The sequence below is a fragment of the Epinephelus moara genome, chromosome 1 (assembly GCF_006386435.1).
Source record: "Epinephelus moara isolate mb chromosome 1, YSFRI_EMoa_1.0, whole genome shotgun sequence".
NCBI lineage: Eukaryota > Metazoa > Chordata > Actinopteri > Perciformes > Serranidae > Epinephelus > Epinephelus moara.
The window spans coordinates 32,709,581-32,732,074 of record NC_065506.1 but is presented as its reverse complement, the minus strand read 5'-3'; the positions used below and the strand labels follow the sequence as shown (position 1 = coordinate 32,732,074).

Sequence of the window (22,494 nt, the reverse complement as noted above, 5' to 3'; positions counted from 1 at the left end):
CCAGTTAAATGTCCTGGGAGGCCTCCAGTTGTCATAAAAATATCCCCCTCCCTCTCCAGTCACGATCTTTGCTAGTGCACAAGGCTCTTTTTCTTCCCTTAGATGTCAGTTCATTTGTGGTGGGAGCAAAAGAAGAGATTCCCCAAGGAGTGGATTCACAGTAACGCCTGCCAGTTTCTTCTGTCAGCTGGTGCTTTCATTTAGGCACCCTTGATGAAATTCAGAATAAAGATGAAGCGAGCCACATAGCACCATAGCCGCAAGAATTTTACACCACATTCATGAATGATTAGATCATAGAGTGACGATGTATATAAATTATAATTTAGCTCAGGAGAGAAGTACTAAAATGTATCTTTAATGAGTCCCAGATGGAAAATTTAGTTGTTACAGCAGCAATATTGTCTACAATAAAGACAAAGAGGCTACGGGTAAGAAAATAATGAATGGGGGATTTATAAACATATGCTCCAGACCTTTAAATCTCAAGACTATCTTAGAAAATGTATGTGTAATGAAATTGTAGCCTATACATTAGATAATGCATGCAAAAACGCTGCCATAATAGCAGCAGAACAGCGAGGCAAACACTAATGAAAAATGTCAAAAGAGCTCCAGCAACACTTGTGGTATGGAAAAGAAACTTTATTGACCGACGCGTTTCGGCTTGTGGCCTTCATCAGGGTCATCAAACACTAATGAACAAAGAATATGTTGATTAAAATCCAAGTATATTTCATATATGTTAATATATATTGAATTGCAGATTTAATTTTCCAATTACTCAATGCATAATTTAATGTCTAGATGGAGGCTCCATCACCTTATGTTCCTCACTGTCTGTTCTCATTACCATCCTCATAATCAGAATTTATGGTAAGGGTGGACGTAGCTCATGCTCCCAAAGCTTCTTGAGATAAATGATAATTGTTTCAAGCACAGAAATACAAACGGTGGTCCAAGTCGGATTGCGGAATCAATACAAGTTACGTGCTTCATCAGCCCCCCGGTGGGCTGAGACTGGGGCCATTTTGGCAAGAAGCATTGTACAGTAGGAAGACTGTCGGCAGAAGGAGCGCCTAAAGCACTCTTGTGTTTTTTCTTTGTGAACAAGTCAGAGGCTGAAGATGTGCAGTAGTTGCATCAACTACAGATATGATGTCTTCCTAGTGTTTTAATTAGCGAGAGTCCCAGAAGTCTACCACTAGTGGTCTAGGAGTAGTAGCAGCCAATCAAAAAGGAACTTCGGTATTTTTCAACCTGGACAGACATCACTTTTTAAATTCGGTCCGGTATTGAGAGAAACCAGCAGCTGCAAAACAGGCTGCAATGTAACTTAATTAGATAATTGTGCAAATGTTTTTGCCACTGACTAGGCACAGATTGTCATTGTAAATTGTCACTGTAAATGTCTAACAGCATTATAGAAAGGACCCTACAGACATAGACCTTTTTATTGAAAGGTAAGATCTTTTTTGTTTAACCTGAAACAGCCCTGAAATCACCATCACCAAATCTACCAGATTCCATTTAAATAAACCGTAATTTATCATGGTAAAACACACTTCATTAAAAGTTGACAGACACAAAATAAAAGTCACAAAAACCATCTCGGATCATATTCCCACTGCTCCAACAATTACCAACTCTGGTTTGGTTGAAATAAACCTTTAATTGACGCAATTAGGCAGCACGTGGCAGCATTGTCGCCTCACAGCAAGAGGGTTCCAGAGTCAAACCCAGGGTGGGGAGTTCGAACCTAGGGTGGGGGAGCCCTTCTGTGCGAAGTTTACATGTTCTCCCCATGTCAGCGTGGGTTTTCTCTGGGTACTCCAGCTTCCTCCCACAGTCCAAGGACATGCAGGTTAGGTAAACTGGTGACTGTAGGTGTGGTTGTGAATGTGAGCATGAATGGTTGTATGTCTCTATGTGTCAGCCTGAGATAGGCTGGGGACCAGGGATCCAGGGTGTACCCCGCCTCTTGCCCAATGGGCTCCAGCCTCCCCACGACCCCCAACAGGATAAGTGGTTACGGAAAATGAATAAATGAATGAATTGATCCAGTTACGTGTAAGAACATGCTGGATCTATACACACTAAAATTACTCTTTATTTAAATGGAGTCTGGTGAGTTTGGTGATGGTGATTCCAGGGCTGTTTCTGGTTAAACAAAAAGGATCTTACTCTTTAACAAAAGGTCTATCTCTGTAGGGATGTTTTCCATAAGTTTGTCAGACACCTAGAATAATATTCTGAGCCTGTCGGTGGCAAATACTTGGGATGTAACTTAGTGAATGTAAGCTGATGTGCAAAAATATGCCAAGTAGTTACATTGCAGCCTGTTTTGCAGATGCAAGCTGCAGTGGTCGTGCCCAGTAGTGGACCAGTTTCAAAAATTGTTGTTCCCATTAGTCATTTAGACACAAAAATGGGCTCCATATTGAAAGATACCATGTTACCCTATAAAAGTCTATATTATTTGACAGGGCAGTGCCACTGGCCTTTAAGGGCACTGGGGCATCTGGTTTCCAATAATGGGACAATTCATGAGACCCATTTTCAAAATGAAATTAAAGGAACAAGAGACTAAGATGAGATCATTGATACCACTCTTATATCTGTCAATTAAATATAAGGCTACAAACAGCAGACACATAGCTTAGCTTAGTTTAGCCTAGCCAAAAGACTGGGAACAGGGGGAAACAGCTAGCGTGACTATGTCCAAATGTAACAAAATCTGCCTACAGCATTCTAAGTTTGGGCAATTCACTGTTGGATGGTGGGTTATGTGCTGATCCCAGCGATGAAATAGTGCAGCACATATACCCCTGAATGTTGAATTGTTGTTTTAACACTTTGATTTTTGTATGGATTAAACAAATGCGATAAACCATATTAGTTAGTGAGCTTTAAATGTCCTGATAGGCAGCTTTTGTTGCCTTTGGACAGAGCCAGCCTAGCTGTTTCCCCTTGTTTCCAGTCTTTGTGCTAAGCTGAGCTAATCATGTGCTAGCTGTATATTACCCAAAATGTCAAACTAATCCTTTAAGGTTGAAAAGGTTCTTTAGAATCAGCGATAGATGGGTTGCTCATGATTGTCCCTGATGTTCTGGGGCCTATGCTATCAGGGATGCTGGGGGTGGGTCCAGAACTGTGGAGTTGACCTTTAAAGTGTTGACTGATCAACAAGGGTTGGAGGGTAATCAGGCACACTGTCATTTGCAATGAACATAAAGGCAGGCGGTGAGTGTAGGACTGGTTGTGGTGAGCAGGGTCTCATCAGGCTGAACTGTCACGGGCGGAGGGATGAGCTGTCCTGGTGTCTCTGTGTCAAAGCGGCTGAAAACATGTTTTAACTCTTTCAGTGTATCCTTGGTCCATTCAGCCATTTGGCCTGGCTGTCGTTCTCATCCCACTCCACACCTCCTTCACACTGTTTTGCTGCAGACTGTTCTTCATCCTCTCACTTGTGGATGTTCTTTCAATCCTCAGTTCTCCTCTTCAGCTCCTGTTTGACAATTACAATTATTTCTTCCATGTCCCCTGTCCTAAAAGCCCTCTTCTGCCTGTTGAAAGGGATTTCATGTTTTCAGCGTTGCAGGGTTTATTATTTGCTCGTCACCCAATCTTTTTCTTTTATCATAATTGCGCTGTTCGCTCTGTAATTGATTTGTCTTGCATCACGGAGCCCTTTCATTGTCCACTGGGTACTCCACAGAGCAGGTTCCATGTGCTCTTAAAAGCCCTGTGAATTGTAATATGGCCTCAGTAGCTTAACACCACTCTCTCACTGCACTGCTGCAGGATGATGGACACACGCAGGGATGCAACATATCAGAATATGATCTGATCTGCCAAAGTGTGGGGTGGTGGAACTGTATGTACCACAGCATTGTGAAAAAAACAAGTTCAGTGTGTCTTTCTCCTTGTGCTAAATAAAGAAGAATGATGGCTACACTATGTAGTAAACATGAAATGTCAGTTAACAGAGCATAAACACATCTCATGTTGTGTGGCTCACGTCTGAGTGTGGGGTGATTTGGTGATTTGTCATGACGAAGGATGCTTAAGGACGTTGCCGGCCAGCGTCTTCAGGCTGCGGCCGTAATTGCTGTTTTAAAGCTTTAAGCTCGTAACAGCTCAGAGATGCTCTGAGATTACCAGTGGCTGCATTCAACATGTACAGTACATGATTATAGTTATGTGAGGTCATCATCTGGCCTGCACTTTTCATGTCTCCTGCCTGTTCGACTGGTCTGTTTACAGTATTTTATATAGAAGAGTGCAATGTGACTCAGGCCTTTTTTTTTTTTTTTTATCCCACTCTGAGGGGATTAGCGGCAGCAGTAATGCCAGATTTTCAGATTTTACAGAGGATTTTTTTTATATATTAAAGCAATGAATGAATGAAATGGACCAGCCTGTGGCTTTTCATTCAAAACAAACTCTTTAAAATAACAACAGCTTTTCAGTCAGACCAATTTTCTCCATGCAATTCAATTCATTCATACAACTAATAATCCCCTAATTGTACATGCATCCCTCCTTACACACAGTCTAATAGTTTAAATTAAAGCAAACCTAAATATTGAGAAAACCAATATCATTACAACCCAAGAGGTCCCAATAAGCGTAGATGCTTCCGGTTGCAGTGACTGTAATCTAGTTAGCTGGTTCTCCGCCATGCCTGGATTCATAAACTTAGATTAGATTCCCCTTCATTTACTAGGAGAAACATAACAGCCTGAGACTAGACTTGGATTAGATTCCCCTTCATTTACAAGCAGAAACATAACAGCCTGAGACTAGACTTGAACAGAGGCCCTTCACCCTTTTTTCTTGCCAACTGTTCCAAAGACAGATGACCAAGATTGAAATGTTACTAGGAGCCTTTCCCAAACATTCTCACATGTTAGTAATGCCGACCTTACACCAAACTACTTTTCAAGCAATTTTACTGTGGCATTAAAATCACGACAGCTTTACCTCAGTTGGCGTGTGCTCCCGTGATCTCGATCGCTTGGTGTAAAGTAGTCATAAAACTCGAGCAAACTTAAGTCGGTCTTTTTCTTATCTCAGCATTCCAATAAAATCAAACATTTGCTGAGCTCTCTCCAGCAGCAAACCAGGTAGGCAGTAAACTTGGAGGGGACTCCGGGGAGGCACAAGAACGTTAACAAGTCTCTTGTACTGTGGATGAAGAGAAAACTTGTGTAGTCGTGGAGTGAGCAAGAGTCAATGTTTAATTCGGCTAATGTGTATCTAATCCACCAACTGGCACCTATTTCAGTGAGAAATCTTAATTTTTGAAACAGTTTGCCTCAGTCCCACAGTCCCCTCCCACTGAAATAGCCCAGCTCATCAAGTAGGAGGAGTTGAGACAACAAAATCCATAAAGTAAAGTTTGTACACAAATACAGTTCCTTATCCTTATGGATTATATCAATGCAGAATTGAGAAGAATACTGTCAACATATGATACTGTGTATCTTGTGTTTCTAGAGAGAAATTTTTAGCATCTCATAATTCTTTAAGGGTGTTAGGCGTGATATTTTCCACCAGGAGCAGGATGGGAAATCATCTCAAAAGGAATCTAGTTGTTGTCTTGTAAATAGTGACCTGGCAAGATCCCCAGTCTTTGCAAACTCTTAGAGTGTGTGACTAAAAACTCACATTGTCTGTAGATGTGAGAAGGTGTCAGACTTTAGTCTTTTAAAAGTATTTCAAAGTCCTTTCAAAGTCTTCTAGTATATATTAGGCAGTAGTCTCTGGAGTTTGAATCATACCCACTTTTGTTGCCTTTCATACCCATCCCTGTTTTGTCTCCCAGGTAAATCCTGGCAACAATTAAATAAGGCGAAACCTGCCAAAACAACAGCAACAAAATGATACAAGTAAGATGCAATGTAGTGCAATTAAATAACCCCTGAAACAAATTCAGCCTTACTTCAAATGTTAAGTTTTCTTGAGACTATACTTCACTTGTAACGTCATGAATCGTCCATGGAGTGTTTTTAGACTATCAGTTCTAATGATGTAGTGCTGGACTGCAATCTGTAGAAACATTAACATTAGAAACACTTTACAGTATAGTGCAGTCAGATATAAAACCAACAGAAACTACAGGCTCAAAAATGACAACAGAGTGTAATCAGCACCTCTCTGCTAGAGTGTCAACATTACAAATTTGTAATGTTTCACAAAGATAAAATCGTAGTGGAACAGCTGTACTGTATTGTATTTCAGTGTACAGTGCTTTCTGTTTCCCCCCCTCTGTGTTTTGCTGCATAATGATGTGCTTTAATAGCAGAAATAGATAATTAATCTTACAGAACACCAAATTTAAGAACCAGCTGATTACACAAAGACTGTTTTGTTATTCTTCACCACAGCCTGGACTGAAGACTCTGCTAAATGTCTTGAGAACTGCAGAAAGTAAGCCTGGCTGACCTGTAAACTCTGTAGTGTGAGTGGGCGGATGGATAGGGGGATGTGGGAGTGAACAACTCTTTTCGATTTTTTGCTCGTTTGACATTTTCTTCATTTTATTTATCATGTTATGTAGTTTATTTGGTCATTAGAAGAATATGTGTAATTCTGTGATTGACAGCTGATACATTTTTGCATCGCAGCCGTCGATGTGTTTCCAGTGATCATCACAAATTCGGTGTCCTGACGTGTGAGACGGAACGAAACATTTGGTCATTTCAGAGTCGTGTTAGCTTGAGATTACAGGACTTGAGATGAGTTGTTTTCTCTTCTTTTTCCTCTCCCTTCTCTCCTCAAGGTCATTGAGCATTGAGAGCAGCAACTGTTTATGTCTCACGTCTCCATGGAGACAATAATTGACTCGAGCAATGAATTTGACACTTGTGTGGTATGCATGAGTATCTTTGCACATTTCCTGCATCTCTCTCTCACACTCTCAATCCGTTCCCCACCCGCTCTCTTTTTACAGCAACAAGCTCCACTCGACTGGAGGATCTGACTTATATGGACAACCAAAGGGCTGCTGGACACAGGGGCTCTGTCCGCAAACACAACACAGCTGGACGCACAAATGATGACTCCAAAGGTATTTTGTGGCTTACCTTCTGGGCGAATTTGGTGTGTAAATATAGCTTTGGCAGAAACATCTGCAGACCTGTGTGGAACATGTGCACACTTCCCCCAATGTCACTGCTTAAAATTACATATCCATATATATAGCTTTAACTCTTTCCTCTTGCTCCGTCCAGGGAGATTGGTGCCATTCAAACAAGCTGACATCATGCTGAAACCGCTGCTGTTTGAAGTCCCCGGAATCACTGCAGACACACCTTTTGTTGGCCGGGATTGGCTCTTCACGCGTCTAGAGGAGGTCCTGAGAAAAACAAGCAGCTGCGAGGGACGCGGTGCTGTCATTGTGGGTAACGCAGGATCCGGCAAGACTGCTATCATCTGGCGGCTGGTGACGCTCAGCTGTCATGGCATGCGCACACCACAGGGAGGTCCCAGCATCCCTCACAGCCCCGGCTCCTCCCCTAAATGTAAGACTCCTATCTTTATTCAGAGCAGTGTAATTTTTGTGTGTAATTCATACATTCTCCAGTATGCTCCTGTAACGTCAGACTCTTCTAAGATATTGAAGGAAATATCACTTTTTGGGAAGGAGTTGGTATCTGGGTCACGCACTCTTCTTTCAAGTTCTCCCCTGACGTTTCTCTGCTGATTGCAGTTGTGTAAGGGGACTGAGATTGTTGGGTTTTTTCTATATATCAGGAGTGGCACTGGAAATGCTCTTTTCTCTGCAAAACAAACTCATACAACCAGATTTTGCACATTGCAGAATAAATGCATGTTGCATGCTGTGACCTGCTGGTAATTTCTGTTTTTGCATAAAACGTGACACACCTGAAGCACAAATACAGATTTTCACTATCATCTTCTTTCAACCTTTTTCTGCAGTGCAGTGAGAAGTGTTATTAGGATTACAAGCTGAGGGCAAAGCAGTACAGAAGAAGCAAAGCTAAAATAGTGTTCAAAAAGAATACCATTCACTGCATTATTCATTGATACCTGTACTTTTTTGTTGTCATTTTGATTTAGATTTAACAGAGGATATCGCATGAGGTGTGCGGGAATCCAGCCTTATCGTCCTGCACTCTTTGAAACAAACACTCCTGCAGCCATCTAGTGTAATTTGGCTTAATGTCATAGTTGCCAGTCTTGCTTACAGATGCACTAATTAATTCTAGCAGTCTAATTGTCTTTCTACTTCACTCCTGGCATTCCTGTACTTACACCAGAGACTTCATCTAACGAGTATAAATGGCAGCTTTGCGTTTGTTGTTGTTGTTGTTGCATTGCGCTCTGTTCAGGTGGGGATAAGCAGGGAAAAGCAGCCTCCAAACAGCCAGCTGATTCCCAGCCCAGTCAGAGTGCTGTTGCAGGAACAAGCGATAGTACAGCACAGAGGAAGGAAGCTGTCAGATGCCTAGCTGCCAAGGTACCTCGAAACACACATGCACACACGTGTTTGTATTTCTATACATGTGAGGACTCTCTGTTACAACTCTAACCTTAAAGTAGCAGTTTGACATTTTGGGAAATGTGTTAATGTGGTTTCTTGCAAAGAGTTAGATGAGAGGATCAAAACTACTCGCCATGTCTGTACGCTAAATATGAAGCTTAAGCCAGGAGATGGTTAGCGTATCTTAGCATAAAGAGTGGAAGCTGGGTGAAAGGGCTAACCTGGCTCTCCCAAAATCCGCCTACCAGCACCTCTACAGCTCCCCAACTATCACGTGATTCTTTAATCCATGTAGAAACTAAGGTATAAAAAGACAATTCTTTATTCTATGGGGGTTATGTGTCGGACTGTTTCTTGGCCAAGAGCAGTTGCCATGCAACCAGCGGAGACTCAAGGAAGTTACTGCTTCTAGGGAGTAACTTTTTGCAATTTTGTTTTTGTACAGATCACAGTATGCGACATTCATAACAATAATATAGAAGCAAACCACTTGTTGCTATGTAAAGATATGGGAATTGCTAAAAACACAGGGTTTCACCTGGGGTGGTGCCTTACATCCTGCCTCATACAAAGTGTTGTGTGCCTGATGCACGCTCTCGTCAGCTTGCATCGAGTCACTCATGGCTTTGTCACTTGTCAGATAAGCTACTAAAACCGTAACTTAAAAAGTCATTTCAGGACTTTTGTTCAGCACTCTTACAAAGGTGCATGCAGGTTATCATATAAAGTAAGGTCATCGGTATTGGATGATACTGGCTTTAAAATGAACTATCGGAATTGGCCAACATGCTTTTTCTTAATTTGCAAAATGAATAAATATCACATAAATTGAAAAGTATTGTATTTCATGTCTCCATCTGTTGGTGGGCCATCATGATAAGAGCATGCATGCATAATATGATGTTAATTCCACTACTTGATGACTTGATGATCACTAAAATTAGGTTGATAAAAAGTGGATATAGAGATATTGGTATTGGTTATCAGTCAAATTAGTTGTTACATATCGGCAAAAAGCCAATATGATGTATCCCTAATATAAAGTATGAATGTGCACTTAGAGGATGGGCTGAGACAGGACGGTCACAGAGGTCACCGAGGCGTGCACTGCTACATCCTGTGCAGACTATCCTGCCCCAGACTGTGAATCATAGACGTGCTCTGAATGTGGCATACAGCCCCTTTAAACAAACAATATACAACATGTTAGTGAGCTGTAGAGGTGCAATAAGGCGGATTTTATTCTTTTGAAACAGAGCCAATCAGCAGGGCCAAAATCTCTTCACTTTCTTAAAATAAAATAAAATCAAAAAATACAAGAGTACACACACACACATATACACATATTCACACAGTGCACCTCTGTATGGTCCTTGTTATTTATGCTGTTGCCGAGCAAACTGTTGACTCACCTGCAATTATAACATACAAAAGGAGGGAAGAAATGATATACATACTGTATATATTATACTGACATCATAGGCTTGCCTCTAAATTAAGCCTCTTGTTATTTTTCCTGCACTTCTCTCACCAGATTTGTAAGCACAGTAATATAAAACAGCATCATAAACTGTACTGTTCTGTGGGGAGCTATGACTGTTACAAGCCTTCACAAAACACTGAAGAGGGATCAATTCAAAGAGATAAACACACATCAGCGGTGTTCGTTCTTTAAAGAGCTATGGGGCCGCACATTTGGGACACAAACATTTAATGTCATAGTTTTCTCCTCTCTTTCTGGGCACATGTAGAACATGCTGCTGATTGCATCACATGGATGACATGGAAGCTTCTAAATTTACTAACGTGGCCTCTATAAGAGTTTCCATGGGAACAAGTCAGACTACTTGTGATGGCGAGGATGTTCGCTCAAAAGTAAAATCATTGATGACATTATATATGGAGCACTCGTGGTCAAGGCTTGGATCTATGTATGAATGGATACTACTGAAAATGTTTATTTCTCTGCAACATTGCATTTACATTTACAGATTACTACTATTAAACTCCCACAAAGACAGTTGCCATTTATCTCAGTGTTTTTATATGTTATGCTCTGGTTCAGTTTGGCTCCTTTATTGCAAAAATCATCTTTATTAGTAGTGATATGTTTCATTTTTTAGACTTGTTTACAATGCAGCTCACCGCCTAAACAAGCCAACTTTTTACTGAATGTGTTATATTGATACTCTGCAGTAATCTGTTGAATGAAGCTCTCCTTGTTGAGTTCCATGAGACGATGTTATGACTCAGCTACTTCTATAAGATTTCCGCAAATATGATTTCTGTGTTTATTTCTTGGTGTGATTTTATTGTTACCCCTTATTGTTTTTATATCCAGCAATACTGGTCGTGATATTGTTTTTCTCCTTTTTTTCTTGGGATATGAACAGAAAATGTGCCCTGAACAAACGGCATCTGAATTTGTGCAGGAATATTTTTTCTCCAGTATTAAAGTAATTTAGGTGGTTATTGTCTGTATGGTGTGAACAGGAGCCGCTGGAGCCGCTGGAGCCGCTGGAGCCAAAGCAGCATCACTTCTCATGATTCAGATTTGCTCAATTGTAAACAAATAGGCTGTAGGATAAAAATAGGGGTCTTAGTAGTTTTAAATTCAATATTCAGACATTCTGCAAGGTGTATACCTGCCTCCATGGTACGATGTTGAGGCAATTTTATTTATATAGCCCAATATCACATGCATAGATACAAATTTGCCTCAAGGGGAAAATGCAGGTGCATGCAAAATGGCCAAGAGAGCTTTTCAGGTTTTTCTCAATTGCTTTCTCATTTTTCTCACTTCAGACCAACCTCACATTAATGTGGGGTTATACCAATTAAATACACCACCTCCAGGTTTTAAAGAAAAATCATGGATTATGGCCGAATGCAATTCTGACTTGTAATTTCCCAGAGTTAAAACCCCCTGATGTATTTCCACCCTGACCATTAACAGTCTCACTGCAAACACAGATATTTTTGTGAAAGAAACAGATACAAATAGCAGCTTTGCATTTTCAGTTTCTCACAAGGGGTTATCTCCCAGTCTGAAAAGTGAAGCCAATGTGGAAGTGCCTTAAACCTGCATTCTTTCATATAGCCAGCAGTAGGCGATGCCACTGGTTGCAAAAAGAAGTCCAATTGTATAGAAGTCTATGGGAAAATGACCCTACTTCTCACTTGATTCATTACCTCAGTAAACATATTCCTGAGTGTACTAAGTTTCAAGTCTTCTTTAATACAGCATGATATTCATTTTGTAAATTATGGTCCAGTTTAGCGTATTCTGACTCATCGGGTGTAGACTGTGGGTGTAAGCCTGACACTGGCCGCCTATTTGAGCCAGCGTACTCCTGCCCTTCTGCTACGTGCGTGCTACTGTTTTGCCAGGGCACCGTCACTGCATCCTGGACTCAGCGCTGCCTCAGGCGATTGTGATTGGTTTAAAGAAAGATAAAAAATCCTGTGGTGTTTATTTCCCATATACCAGAATGATAAAAGGTGCTGGCAGCGCCGTGGAGGGCTGGCTACATGAGACTACATTTAGAGTAATATATAGGCCTCGATGAAGCAGAGTATGCCTCAGGACGTGGCTATCTTGTGATGGATAAATGTCAAATCAAGGCTTTAAAATGGTAGTCCACGAATAAATGGGTGAGTCATGGTGGCTACATTCACTTCTTTTATACCGTCTACATTTTTTTTTAACCTGCCTTTTCTTCTGTCAGGTGGTGGCCTACCATTTCTGCCAGGCTGACAACACCTACACCTGCCTGGTGCCAGAGTTTGTGCACAGTGTCGCCGCCCTGTTGGCCAGAGCGCCACAGCTCACCCCGTACAGGGAGCTGCTGGTACAAGAGCCTCACCTACAAAACACACTCAGTTTGCGATCCTGCGTTCAAGACCCCATCGCTGCCTTCCGAAAGGGCATCCTGGAGCCCATGGCCCACCTGCGCAAGGGTAACGAAATTTGCACACACACATTCACCACTTACACACACATTGACTTTAAGACAAATGTGATATTCAAGTTTAAAGACCTTTTAAAATTTTAAAATATTATCAGTTTTTAGGTGGAAAACTGTCTGCTTCCCTCACCATGCAATTAAGGAGCCATCTCCTGTGTGAAATAGCCTATTAATGACTCCATGATGGGCCCATAGATTATTTTCCCTAGTTAAGGTCAATGATTTGAAGCAGTGTAGAGTGTGAAACAGATGTTAGGTCATTTTACATAGGGAAATGATGAGTGTTATTTTTTGCCCTGGTGAATCATCAGCATCTCACTGGATGTCAAGGTCACAAAACACTCTGGAGAGGCTGTGAACGTTACGGGCGTATTAGCTAGCTCACTTTCACATGATACAGTCAGTCAGCTAGATTGATGTGTTATTATGGCCCGGCCCTCCACAGCCTGAGCAGAGGAGTGTTTAGTCTACTCCATCACTATTAAGCAGGTTAGAAAAAAATGGAGAGCCCTTGTGCCTGAGTGTATGAGTCCTCACAGGCTTGTGGGGATGCATTGACAACTTAGATTATGTGAAACATGATGGATATGTCCTGTTTGGAACTAATAAACAACAATGGCCTCTGGCCCCTTTCAGTAGAATATAATCAATATCAGCAGTTGGTGCTTTTCTCAACATATCCTGTGCTGGAAAACACAGATGCACCCATTTTTAGCCATGAAAGGCTTCGGATTAAACTATCATACCATCTGTCTTTGTTTCCTTTTTATGTGCTCTTTGCAAGGCTAATTTAAGATATCTGCTCTTTCAATGTGCTTCACTCTCTTTTTCCTCTATATTTTGCTTCATGTGTAATCAGAGCGCAGGCTACCTGAAGAGGATTACATCATATTGGTGGACAGTCTTAATGAGGCAGAATTCCATAAACCAGACTATGGGGACACCATTGCCACTTTCATTACCAAAATAATCTCCAAATTTCCACTCTGGCTGAAGTTGGTGGTCACAGTCAGGACAGGCCTGGTGGTGAGTGAGATTATTATTATTATTATTATTATTATTACTACTAAGATCTCTAAACCACAGCTCTCTCAAAGGGTTGGTCCTCCCAAATATTATCTCACATATCTCTAGTGGTATCTAGCTACGCATCTAGCCTCCTTTGTTTGTTGTCCTAACATCATTGAGATACAACTACTCCTCCTAGTGCTCTGGTTTCATCACACAAAAAATAAAAAACACAAAACATGCAGGTTAGGTTAATTGCTGAAAGGTGGTCTATCTGTAGCCTTTTTTTTTACACAGATATTGCGCTACAGGGCCGCTACGAAGTCCTTTCTTTATGCCGCTTTTACATTTTTACACAGAGCCAAACAACAGTGGCATCATGCTGCTGCGGTGTGTGATTTGAGATGGCATGCGTCAGCAGCGCTTTAAAATTAAATAACCATTAACATGGCAATCACAATCATTTACCGTCCCTGCTCCATGGCAGCAGATCTTGTCCTGTGCTCTGAGGGTAAGGAGCTTCTGGACCTTATTGTCTCCCCAGTTTGCGGACATTTTCAGCAGCTGTTCTTCCTCTTTGAGTTAGCTGCTAACTGCTACTTTGTAAATCTCCCAGCTGTTGTCAAAACATTACACTTGTCCCTGTCCTTGGTTCCATCCTGCTGGCTATGCCTTTTACACAATTTGGCGTTGTTACTACCTCCGCTGCCAACATAAAGGCACAGCAACTCAGCCTAGTCTTGGGTGCCCATCTTGAAACTGTGGTGATTGCATTGATTATCTGTGCTGCTCAGTTGAAGATGTGTAACGCATTCCTTGTTTTAGAATTTATAGCTTTCTGCAGCAAGATCCATATTTAAAGCACTGTCTATTGTCATGGCTACATATGAGTCTGGACAGATGTGGATTTTAACTGTAATTTAACTAGTTGGCAGAGGCCAAAAACTGCAAGGCGATACTTGTAGTTTCATGTTGTACTGCAGTTGGTCACTGTGGCGAATTGACAGCCTGGCTGACTGGCAGCACCATATTTTTAGTTTTTTAATATATACATGTGTGATCCCCACTTCTCAGCCAATGTTACCTTTGATAGCCTCCAGCAGCCCGCCACCCTAATAAGAATAAGTGGGTAATAGATAATACATTTAGATGGATAAATGGATGTGTATTTCCAGACCAAATGTGCAGGCTACTGTTGAAAGGCCTGTGGGTCATTAGGAGTAACAGGGACGCTGTATGTGGAAATAGTAATTGCTTTTGAATTTGAATTATTTTTAAATGCCACAGATTAAATTGCAATAATCTCTGTTATATGGAGATGTAGACTGTGGCCTGTAAAAGCTCCTTTTCTTTTTTCCCCCCTTTCAGCACCTAACAGAGCTGCTCAATTTATGGGATGCACACAGACATTTCAAAACATGGGCAAATAGAATGATATACTGTAGATGGCTGGATACAACTGGAGGACAGTGACCTAAGAAAATAGGATCTTGAATATTAGGCGAACTAACCCTTTAACTGTAACCTTGCCTCACATTATCCAAATTACGTCCCAGTACCTGCTACTTTTGTCTTAGCTCACTGAACACACTGTGTAGCTCAGTGATGTGCTTTTACTGCCATAGTATAGACACTGGGCTTTTGGCACTGTCGCTCTCTCTGGTCTGATGTATTTTCTCAATCCAGTTGGTAATCCCACCAAACAGCGGGCGCATCTGTCCAATGCCAAAGCCAAGCCTCCAAATGCTGCATGGATTACGCCCTGAATGGATGGTAATGCTACTGGGAGTCTGCTGGGAGTCTGGAGCTTGACAGCCAGCCAGCCTGTTACATAATTTGATTAGTGATTGGGAATACACAAAACACATTTAGGGTCATTTTCTTCATGATACATTTGAAGCCAGCAAGCGTTACATACTGAAATTTAAAGATGAAGAGTACAGCTATTATCCCAGCCTCCCATTATCCCCCATTCCTGATTGGATCATCACTCACTCTTTCCCTTTTTTACCAGCCATTTCACAAGAACTCTTGTATAACAACCTGGATGTTTCACAAACGATTTAGAAAGGGTTAAGTGGAGCAGAATCCGTGACCACAAGTCAATTACTTGTCATTGAACCAAAATGTCTTTCTTTGTTAATGAGGTACTGAGTTTATTTTTTTATTTTTTTTAAATCAGTCATAGCTGGTTTTGGCCGGTGTTAAGCAGTTGAGGATGGCAAGAGAGGAGATGAAATGTGACTCTGAGAGATGCCTGTGAGCAATGTTGGAGCTTGAGTCATTGTCACACTATTTACTGTACTGTATCCCATGGCTCTGCGTGAGTCAGAGGCAACGGCATCTGAGTAATGGGTCCTGATTTTGGTGCTTTTAATTTGTCCTTAGCTAATGCGCCAAAGACATGCTACCTACTATTCTTTAAATACCGAGGTGACTGTGCTTGTGTGTGTGGTTTCTGTTTTTACCAACAAGCACCCGTAATGTATCTGTTTTCTTCTCTCCTGCAGGAAATCACTACCCTCCTTCCCTTCTCTGGCATCTCTCTGGACATCCTGCCAGACAGCAGCGATCTGGGAGCTGACCTGAGCGACTACATCCATCACCGGGTCAGCAACAGTTCCCAGGTTGCTGCAAACGTCACCACGCCAACAGGCTCGGCCCCTGATCAGCTGCTTCTCAGCAAGTTCAGCAGCCACCTGTCAACGCGGAGCCACGGCTCCATCCTCTACCTTCAGCTGACCCTGGATCTGTTCCACAAGGGACACCTGGCTCTGAAAGGAGGAAACTACCTGGTGGTGCCTGTGTCTCTTTCAGAGGTGAGACGTGCAGAGCGTTGATTCCCAACAAGCAAGGGGTATTTGTACCCAAGAGGTACTCGGGATAGATAACTAAAAGTAAAGAATAAACAGTTCATATAGTTAGCATTATGGCTAAATCATTAAAACAGTCTAAGGCTGCTTCCACACCTGCCCTGTTTGGTTTGGTTCCATCAAACTTAAGTTCGTTTGCCCCTCAGTGCAGTTTGTTTGGGCTGGTGTGAACACAGCAATCGCACTCAGGTGTGCACCAAAACAATGTCCGAGACCTTCGATGAGATGAGGTGGTCTCAGTCTGGTTACAAACACACTCTGGTGCGGTTCGTTTGTGGTGAAACGTGTTCTGACCTCGATCCGAACCAACTCAAATGTATTGTTTGGGTTCAGAGGATTATTAATGTGCGCCTCCTCCTGTACTGCCTCAATATGCGCATTCGGCACATCCAATGCATAAAAACATTGTTCTGTAGTTGGAGCCGCGCCTTGGTTTCAAACTGTATGGCGCAAAAATCAACCTGCGTAGTTGTCCCTCCATTGTGAAATTAGAAAGTGCTGCATTTATCTTGCAAGCGTACTCTTCTCAACATTTTGTTCACTTCCTGGATTTTTCCCGCATGGAAATTCTCAAGAGCAGCTTTCTCGCGCAGACATTTTATCTGGTCCGCTTGTAAATGCTGCCGTGAGAACACAAACCAACTCTAGGATATTATACAACTTTGTAACAAAATAAGTCTACTGCCAGCATTCACCTTCTCAACAGAAAATAGGCAAACAGCCAGTGCTCACCAGCGCAAAAAAAATAAAGGAAGCTGCAGATTCACTCTCATTTTGGAATGAGCTCTGTCCGTGTATTTGCATTTTTTCAGCACTATGTCTGTTTATGTCTGATTTTCAGAGTTTCTCTTTGGATGTAGGGTCTGGCATCTGATCGCTACCTTTTTATAAAGTCCCAACCTCATGTGCAGGCTGTTCCCAGACACATCCTGAACACAGCAAATTACACAGAAATTAAGAAAGTGTAGGCAGAGGGCAGAATCTTTGCAAATAAAAACAGCGCCACACATTTCTAGTGGGTCACAAGTGATGATTGGCAGGGATTGCTTCTGTATGAGTCTATACATTGTTTTTTAAAAAAAATCCTGCAAAGTATATCTTTAAAGCAACATTCTTATACAACTGTTCGTATAATAACTTCTGAATTAGTGCCGCACAAATGCCGTTGTCACATTACGTGTTAAACATAAAGTTGCATAGGTTCGGTTTAGGAAAAGAAACATAGTGATAACATACCTTAAATTAACTTGGAGTTCACTGGTTTTCACACAGGACACAAACACCTGTCTCTTGGGGGAGAGTCCCGTGTTTGTCCACAATCCCAACCTGCTTTCGCTCTTTATGTTACTTATTCCTTTATTCTGGTTACCGCATTAGTCACGTGAGTGCAGCCTTCTCAATTGCTTGGGTTATGTATGAATTACGATTTCATGGTTACATGGGTTATATACGAATTATGATGCATTACTTTTTGTAGCTATACGTATGAACAGTGCATGGGAACAGCCTGCTTTAAAGTTGATAATTAACAGTTCAAATTGCTTGCTAAGCGTAACATGCAAATGGTCAAAATAGTTAACATGGAGTAATCTGTGCTGCATGAGGTGATCACTAACTATGTAAACTATGCTGTTGAATCCTCTAACGCTAAAAGACACATTTTACCTTGAGTGTATTTTTGGACCCACCTTCTTCCTGCTTCTCCTCATCTGGTCAAGTTCACAGTCTAACGCTTAACACTTGTCAGTCATCCCGGTGAGCTGTCTGCCGTGAAATGGCATCTCGCCTGAGGCTGAAGCAATCAATGTCCATAAAATCCCCACACAGGGTACACAGGCGGCATTGTTCAGACATGTCGTTCACAAAATAACAACAAAATGTGTACTCGCATGCTATTCAGACAATAAAAAAATAAAAATGACAGGATCAAAGACTTTATACAAAGTGCCAAAAATAGTCCACAGTGACAAAGTAAATGACAGACACATTTTAATATTACATAATCATCAATGTAAAATAGGACAAAAGATGAGCAAGTGTTGTTATACACACAAAGGCCTGAGGATGTGATGATTTAAAGGTTGGATAATGGATGTGGAAGAGCATGTATTAAGGTGTGCTAAAGATGCGTAGGCCCAGGTAGTGGGCATTACAGTAAAATACAACAGCTTGTGTAGGAGTACAATATGGCTCATTTAGTAGAATTAAAAATTTAAATTAGTTTCAGAGGTCAACTCAAAATGATCCCAGTTTACCAGACTTATGATGGAGTGTCTGGAATGCTTACACTAATTATTTTAAACAGGACTTTTTTACTTTTTTTATTGTTGTTTTTGCTGTAATTGACATGCTTACCTTCAGGATTTTGCACGAGCTTCCAGCAAAGTTGTCAATACTCTAATGATCCAAGTTGCGCAATACCTGAGGCTACAAGATTGACCTATCAACTCAAATCATGGTGGGAAATTGGATGCCAATATGCTGCCTAGCTTGTATTATCTCCTTTTTGCAGCGGATGGTCTCATTAGTCCAGATAATATAATATATTCACCGTGCAACCACGACCGCCCACACGCAAACATTTGCCGAGTAGTTGTTCTTACCTTTCTAACTCGTGGAAAAATGTAAATTCATTACAGCCTGACAACATCATTAACCTTCTGGATATCTGTTAGGTGTACCTGCTGATGTGTCGTGTGAGCTTTCCGGATAAAGAGGTCTTTGAACGGGTACTTCCGGTGCTAAATGTGGCACTGGCATCTTTGCACCCACTGACTGACGAACAAATGTTCAGGGCGCTGAATGCAGGCAGCGTGAGGGGGGAGCTGGAGTGGAAGGACTTCCAGCTGAGATTAGACAGCCTGGCTGGATTCATGGTAAGACTCTTGATATGACTGCGTGGAGGGCGACATAATGATGCACGATTCTGTGTTTGTTTTGCTATGAAGTACATAATTTTCCCTTACATGTAGGAATTTGGAAGCATCCTTTATCTAAAGGACTTACAGTATTTGGATGGGTAATAAGGGACAACATATCTCATCAATTAATTGTGCCTTTATATTTTAAGAAATTTTCTGTATTTTTTGTGTTTGTAGGTGAGACGCAGAGATGGCACACGGATGCTGTGTCATCCCTCCTTTAGAGAGTGGCTGGTTTGGAGAGCAGATGGAGAGAGCACTGACTTTCTATGTGACCCAAGGTGAGACTAAAAGTCAAATGTCATACAGCAAAAGATTTTTAAAGGGAACCTTTGTTATTTTTTAACCTGGACCCTATTTTCCCATGTTTTTATGTCTAAGTGACTAGTGGAGACAACATTTTTTTAATTTGGTCCAGTATTGCAGCCACACAGCAAAACAGGCTACAATTTCCGTCAAATAAAGTGCTTGTTTTTGCCACTGACTAGCTCAGATTATTATTATAAGTGCCTGAAAACATTACAGAAAGGACCCTACAGAAAAATGTTTTCCTTACCTTCAGCTGATCCAGTCTGCCAATGCTCATGTGCCAAGGACTGCAGTTCTGTGAATGGCCACTTGAGGGTGGCTCCAAAAGTGAGTCAATCCCTGTAGACCTCCATGTTAAAATGCCCAACTTTACAGCAGAAATAAACATGTTTGCAGCCTGGTACAAATAAAAGTTTTGGTCTCTATAGCTAATTTCCTTATTCAGAACAACAGTACGGAGGCTGAATTTTCATAAAACTCACCCGCTTAAATGTTATTAAGGCTTAAAGTCACAACGCCGCTTTGAATGACAGGCTCTCTAGGAGGCATCACTACAGTATATGAGTCAGATCCACCCCTCGCTTCTCCAAAGCTCCACCTTCTTGTCCAAATATGGTCACATCTGACTACAAAAAAAAAACAAGCTGACGACAGCCTAAATGCCGAACATGAGGCTTCAAAACGAAAGTCCACAAACAAATGTGTGACATCAGGGTAGCTACGTCTGTTATTATATACAGTGTATGGTGTAACCAAGTCTCGCTTAAGTAGAAGTCTCGTTCTGAAATATAGTACTATGCACGTGCCTACAGGAGTGGCCACGCTCTCCTGGCCTTCATGTTCTCCAGACAGGAGGGCAAGCTGAACCGGCAGCAGACTATGGAACTGGGACACCACATCCTCAAGGCTCACATATTCAAGGTAACAGGAACTGAGAAACTATGTTTATGACTCACTCATGTAGGTTTCTGACCGGAACTGATTGTTCTGCTCAACCCTTCTGAATCACATCGATTCCCAAAGGCTACATGTACACAAGAACCTGCACTTTGCTGTATATTGTTGCAGAGAAACACACTAAGACACACACAAATAAGAGTGAACCACTGTTCACTACCATCACCCACACACATTAGCACTGCTCAGATCCATAAAACACCCATGGTACATTGGATATTGCACTGTTTGCATGCATGGCTTGCACTCTGTATATACTGCTTTACTCCTGGGACACAATTCAAATTCTGCACCACAGATCTCATCTGAGCAAGTTTAATCTCTTCCTCTGTCTCTCTCCCTATCTGTCTGTGTCTCTTTCACACACACTTACAGGGTCTGAGTAAGAAGACTGGTGTGTCCTCCAGCGTTCTTCAGGCAATGTGGGTGAACTGCAGCACAGACAGTCTGTCCGCTGCGCTGGCCTCCCTGAGGAACCTGTATACACCTAACATCAAGGTGACATGCGTGTGCTCTACATCAAAAAAGTACTCATGCAACCAAATATAACGTATATACAGAGATATACTATGCTATTAGCTCCCAGATGTCCATAGCCAACAAAGCTTTTAGCACCCGCATGTATATACTCCAGGGCATCTTAGCAACATTGACTATGACGTCAACACGAACACAGCTACTCTGCTTTAATCCATGTACACAGTGTTCACTTAGCAACATTATACACCCGTAAAACTGAAAATAATAAGTCAACCAAGTCTATAAATAACAAGCTAATGTTGACTCACACAGGTCTTGAATCCCAGTCAGTCGAATGTGTGATAGTTCTGTGCTTAACACATTCATCCAACATTCCTCTGTCGACTGTCTCCTTCTTTATACTATGTCACCTGACTTTCAAAAATTGGGTAGTAGTAGCCCTCTTTGCCCTAACCCTAACGGCCTCCGACTCTGACACATTGACGTGACAAGTACTAACCAATCACAGCACGCAGTAGGATCCATAATAACATGTTATAGGGATGGGTGTAAATAGCTGAATAGCTGCAGTGTGACTATTTTCACTTGGGTGCAAATAGAGACTATTTTTTTTTTTTTTTTTTTTCATCCTGCAGGTAAGTCGCCTGTTGATGCTAGGTGGCGCTAGCGTGACCTGGTGTACAGAGGTGGTAGGACATGCCCCCATTCTGGCCGTCCATGCCCACCTGGGGCACGTGGAAATGGTAGGTCTGCTGCTTGAAATGGGCGCTCCCGTAGATGGAACCACCGACAACGGCATGACGCCACTCTGTCTGGCCGTCGCTGCAGGACACGTCGACATCGTCAGCCTGCTCTGCAAGAAAGGGGCCAAGGTCAGTGTCATTTATGTGCAAAGAGGAGGAGAGGCATACGTGGGTTTGGAGGGCGTGACCAGCATAATTGCCATGGAAGAATCAGATTTCAATCTGTGACAGATAATGGTGTGTTCTAATACCCATACTACCAAACTATTTACTATGCAAGAAAAAGATTTAGTGGGTCCCGATATATAGTTTGTAAGATGCAAATGCCAAAAAACACCAGGTTGTCCAAATGCATCCAGTCACTGTTTGCAGTATGCAAGCCAGCATGTTTTCTTCTCTGGCTATTCTGACCCACAATCCTCTGCACAGCAGAAGATGCGTCACATCGACTACGCCGCAGACAGATGACAGCTCACTGACAGCTGACAGACGCTGCAATGACTATAATCAATCAATCAATCAATCACAAACAATCTACAATGTATGCAGTTATAACTTAAATATGAAAACTACATACCATGCAGTTACTACAGGTTGACCTCCATGTCTGGCGAGCTTGGCGAATTGCATCTTGTTGTATCTCCATGGTAACACTAAGTGATAGTGGTAAGATGTGCTGCAATCCACATCACATACTCTTTCTTTTTACTTCAAATTTTGGGC

The 22,494-nt window shown here is 41.8% G+C and overlaps 1 protein-coding gene across 1 annotated transcript in view; it reads left to right on the top strand.

The window, feature by feature from the left end:
• The window catches only part of LOC126389806 (protein TANC1-like), a 42,251-nt gene that overhangs the window by 12,158 nt on the left and 7,599 nt on the right, over positions 1–22,494 (top strand). Inside the window, exons 8-18 of the mRNA XM_050043712.1 lie at positions 6,959–7,075; positions 7,239–7,529; positions 8,361–8,488; positions 12,241–12,472; positions 13,340–13,506; positions 15,999–16,307; positions 19,037–19,237; positions 19,460–19,563; positions 20,404–20,512; positions 20,924–21,046; positions 21,664–21,900. Of these exons, the coding sequence (XP_049899669.1) occupies positions 6,959–7,075; positions 7,239–7,529; positions 8,361–8,488; positions 12,241–12,472; positions 13,340–13,506; positions 15,999–16,307; positions 19,037–19,237; positions 19,460–19,563; positions 20,404–20,512; positions 20,924–21,046; positions 21,664–21,900 (2,018 nt within the window). The remainder of the gene's footprint in view (positions 1–6,958; positions 7,076–7,238; positions 7,530–8,360; positions 8,489–12,240; positions 12,473–13,339; positions 13,507–15,998; positions 16,308–19,036; positions 19,238–19,459; positions 19,564–20,403; positions 20,513–20,923; positions 21,047–21,663; positions 21,901–22,494) is intronic.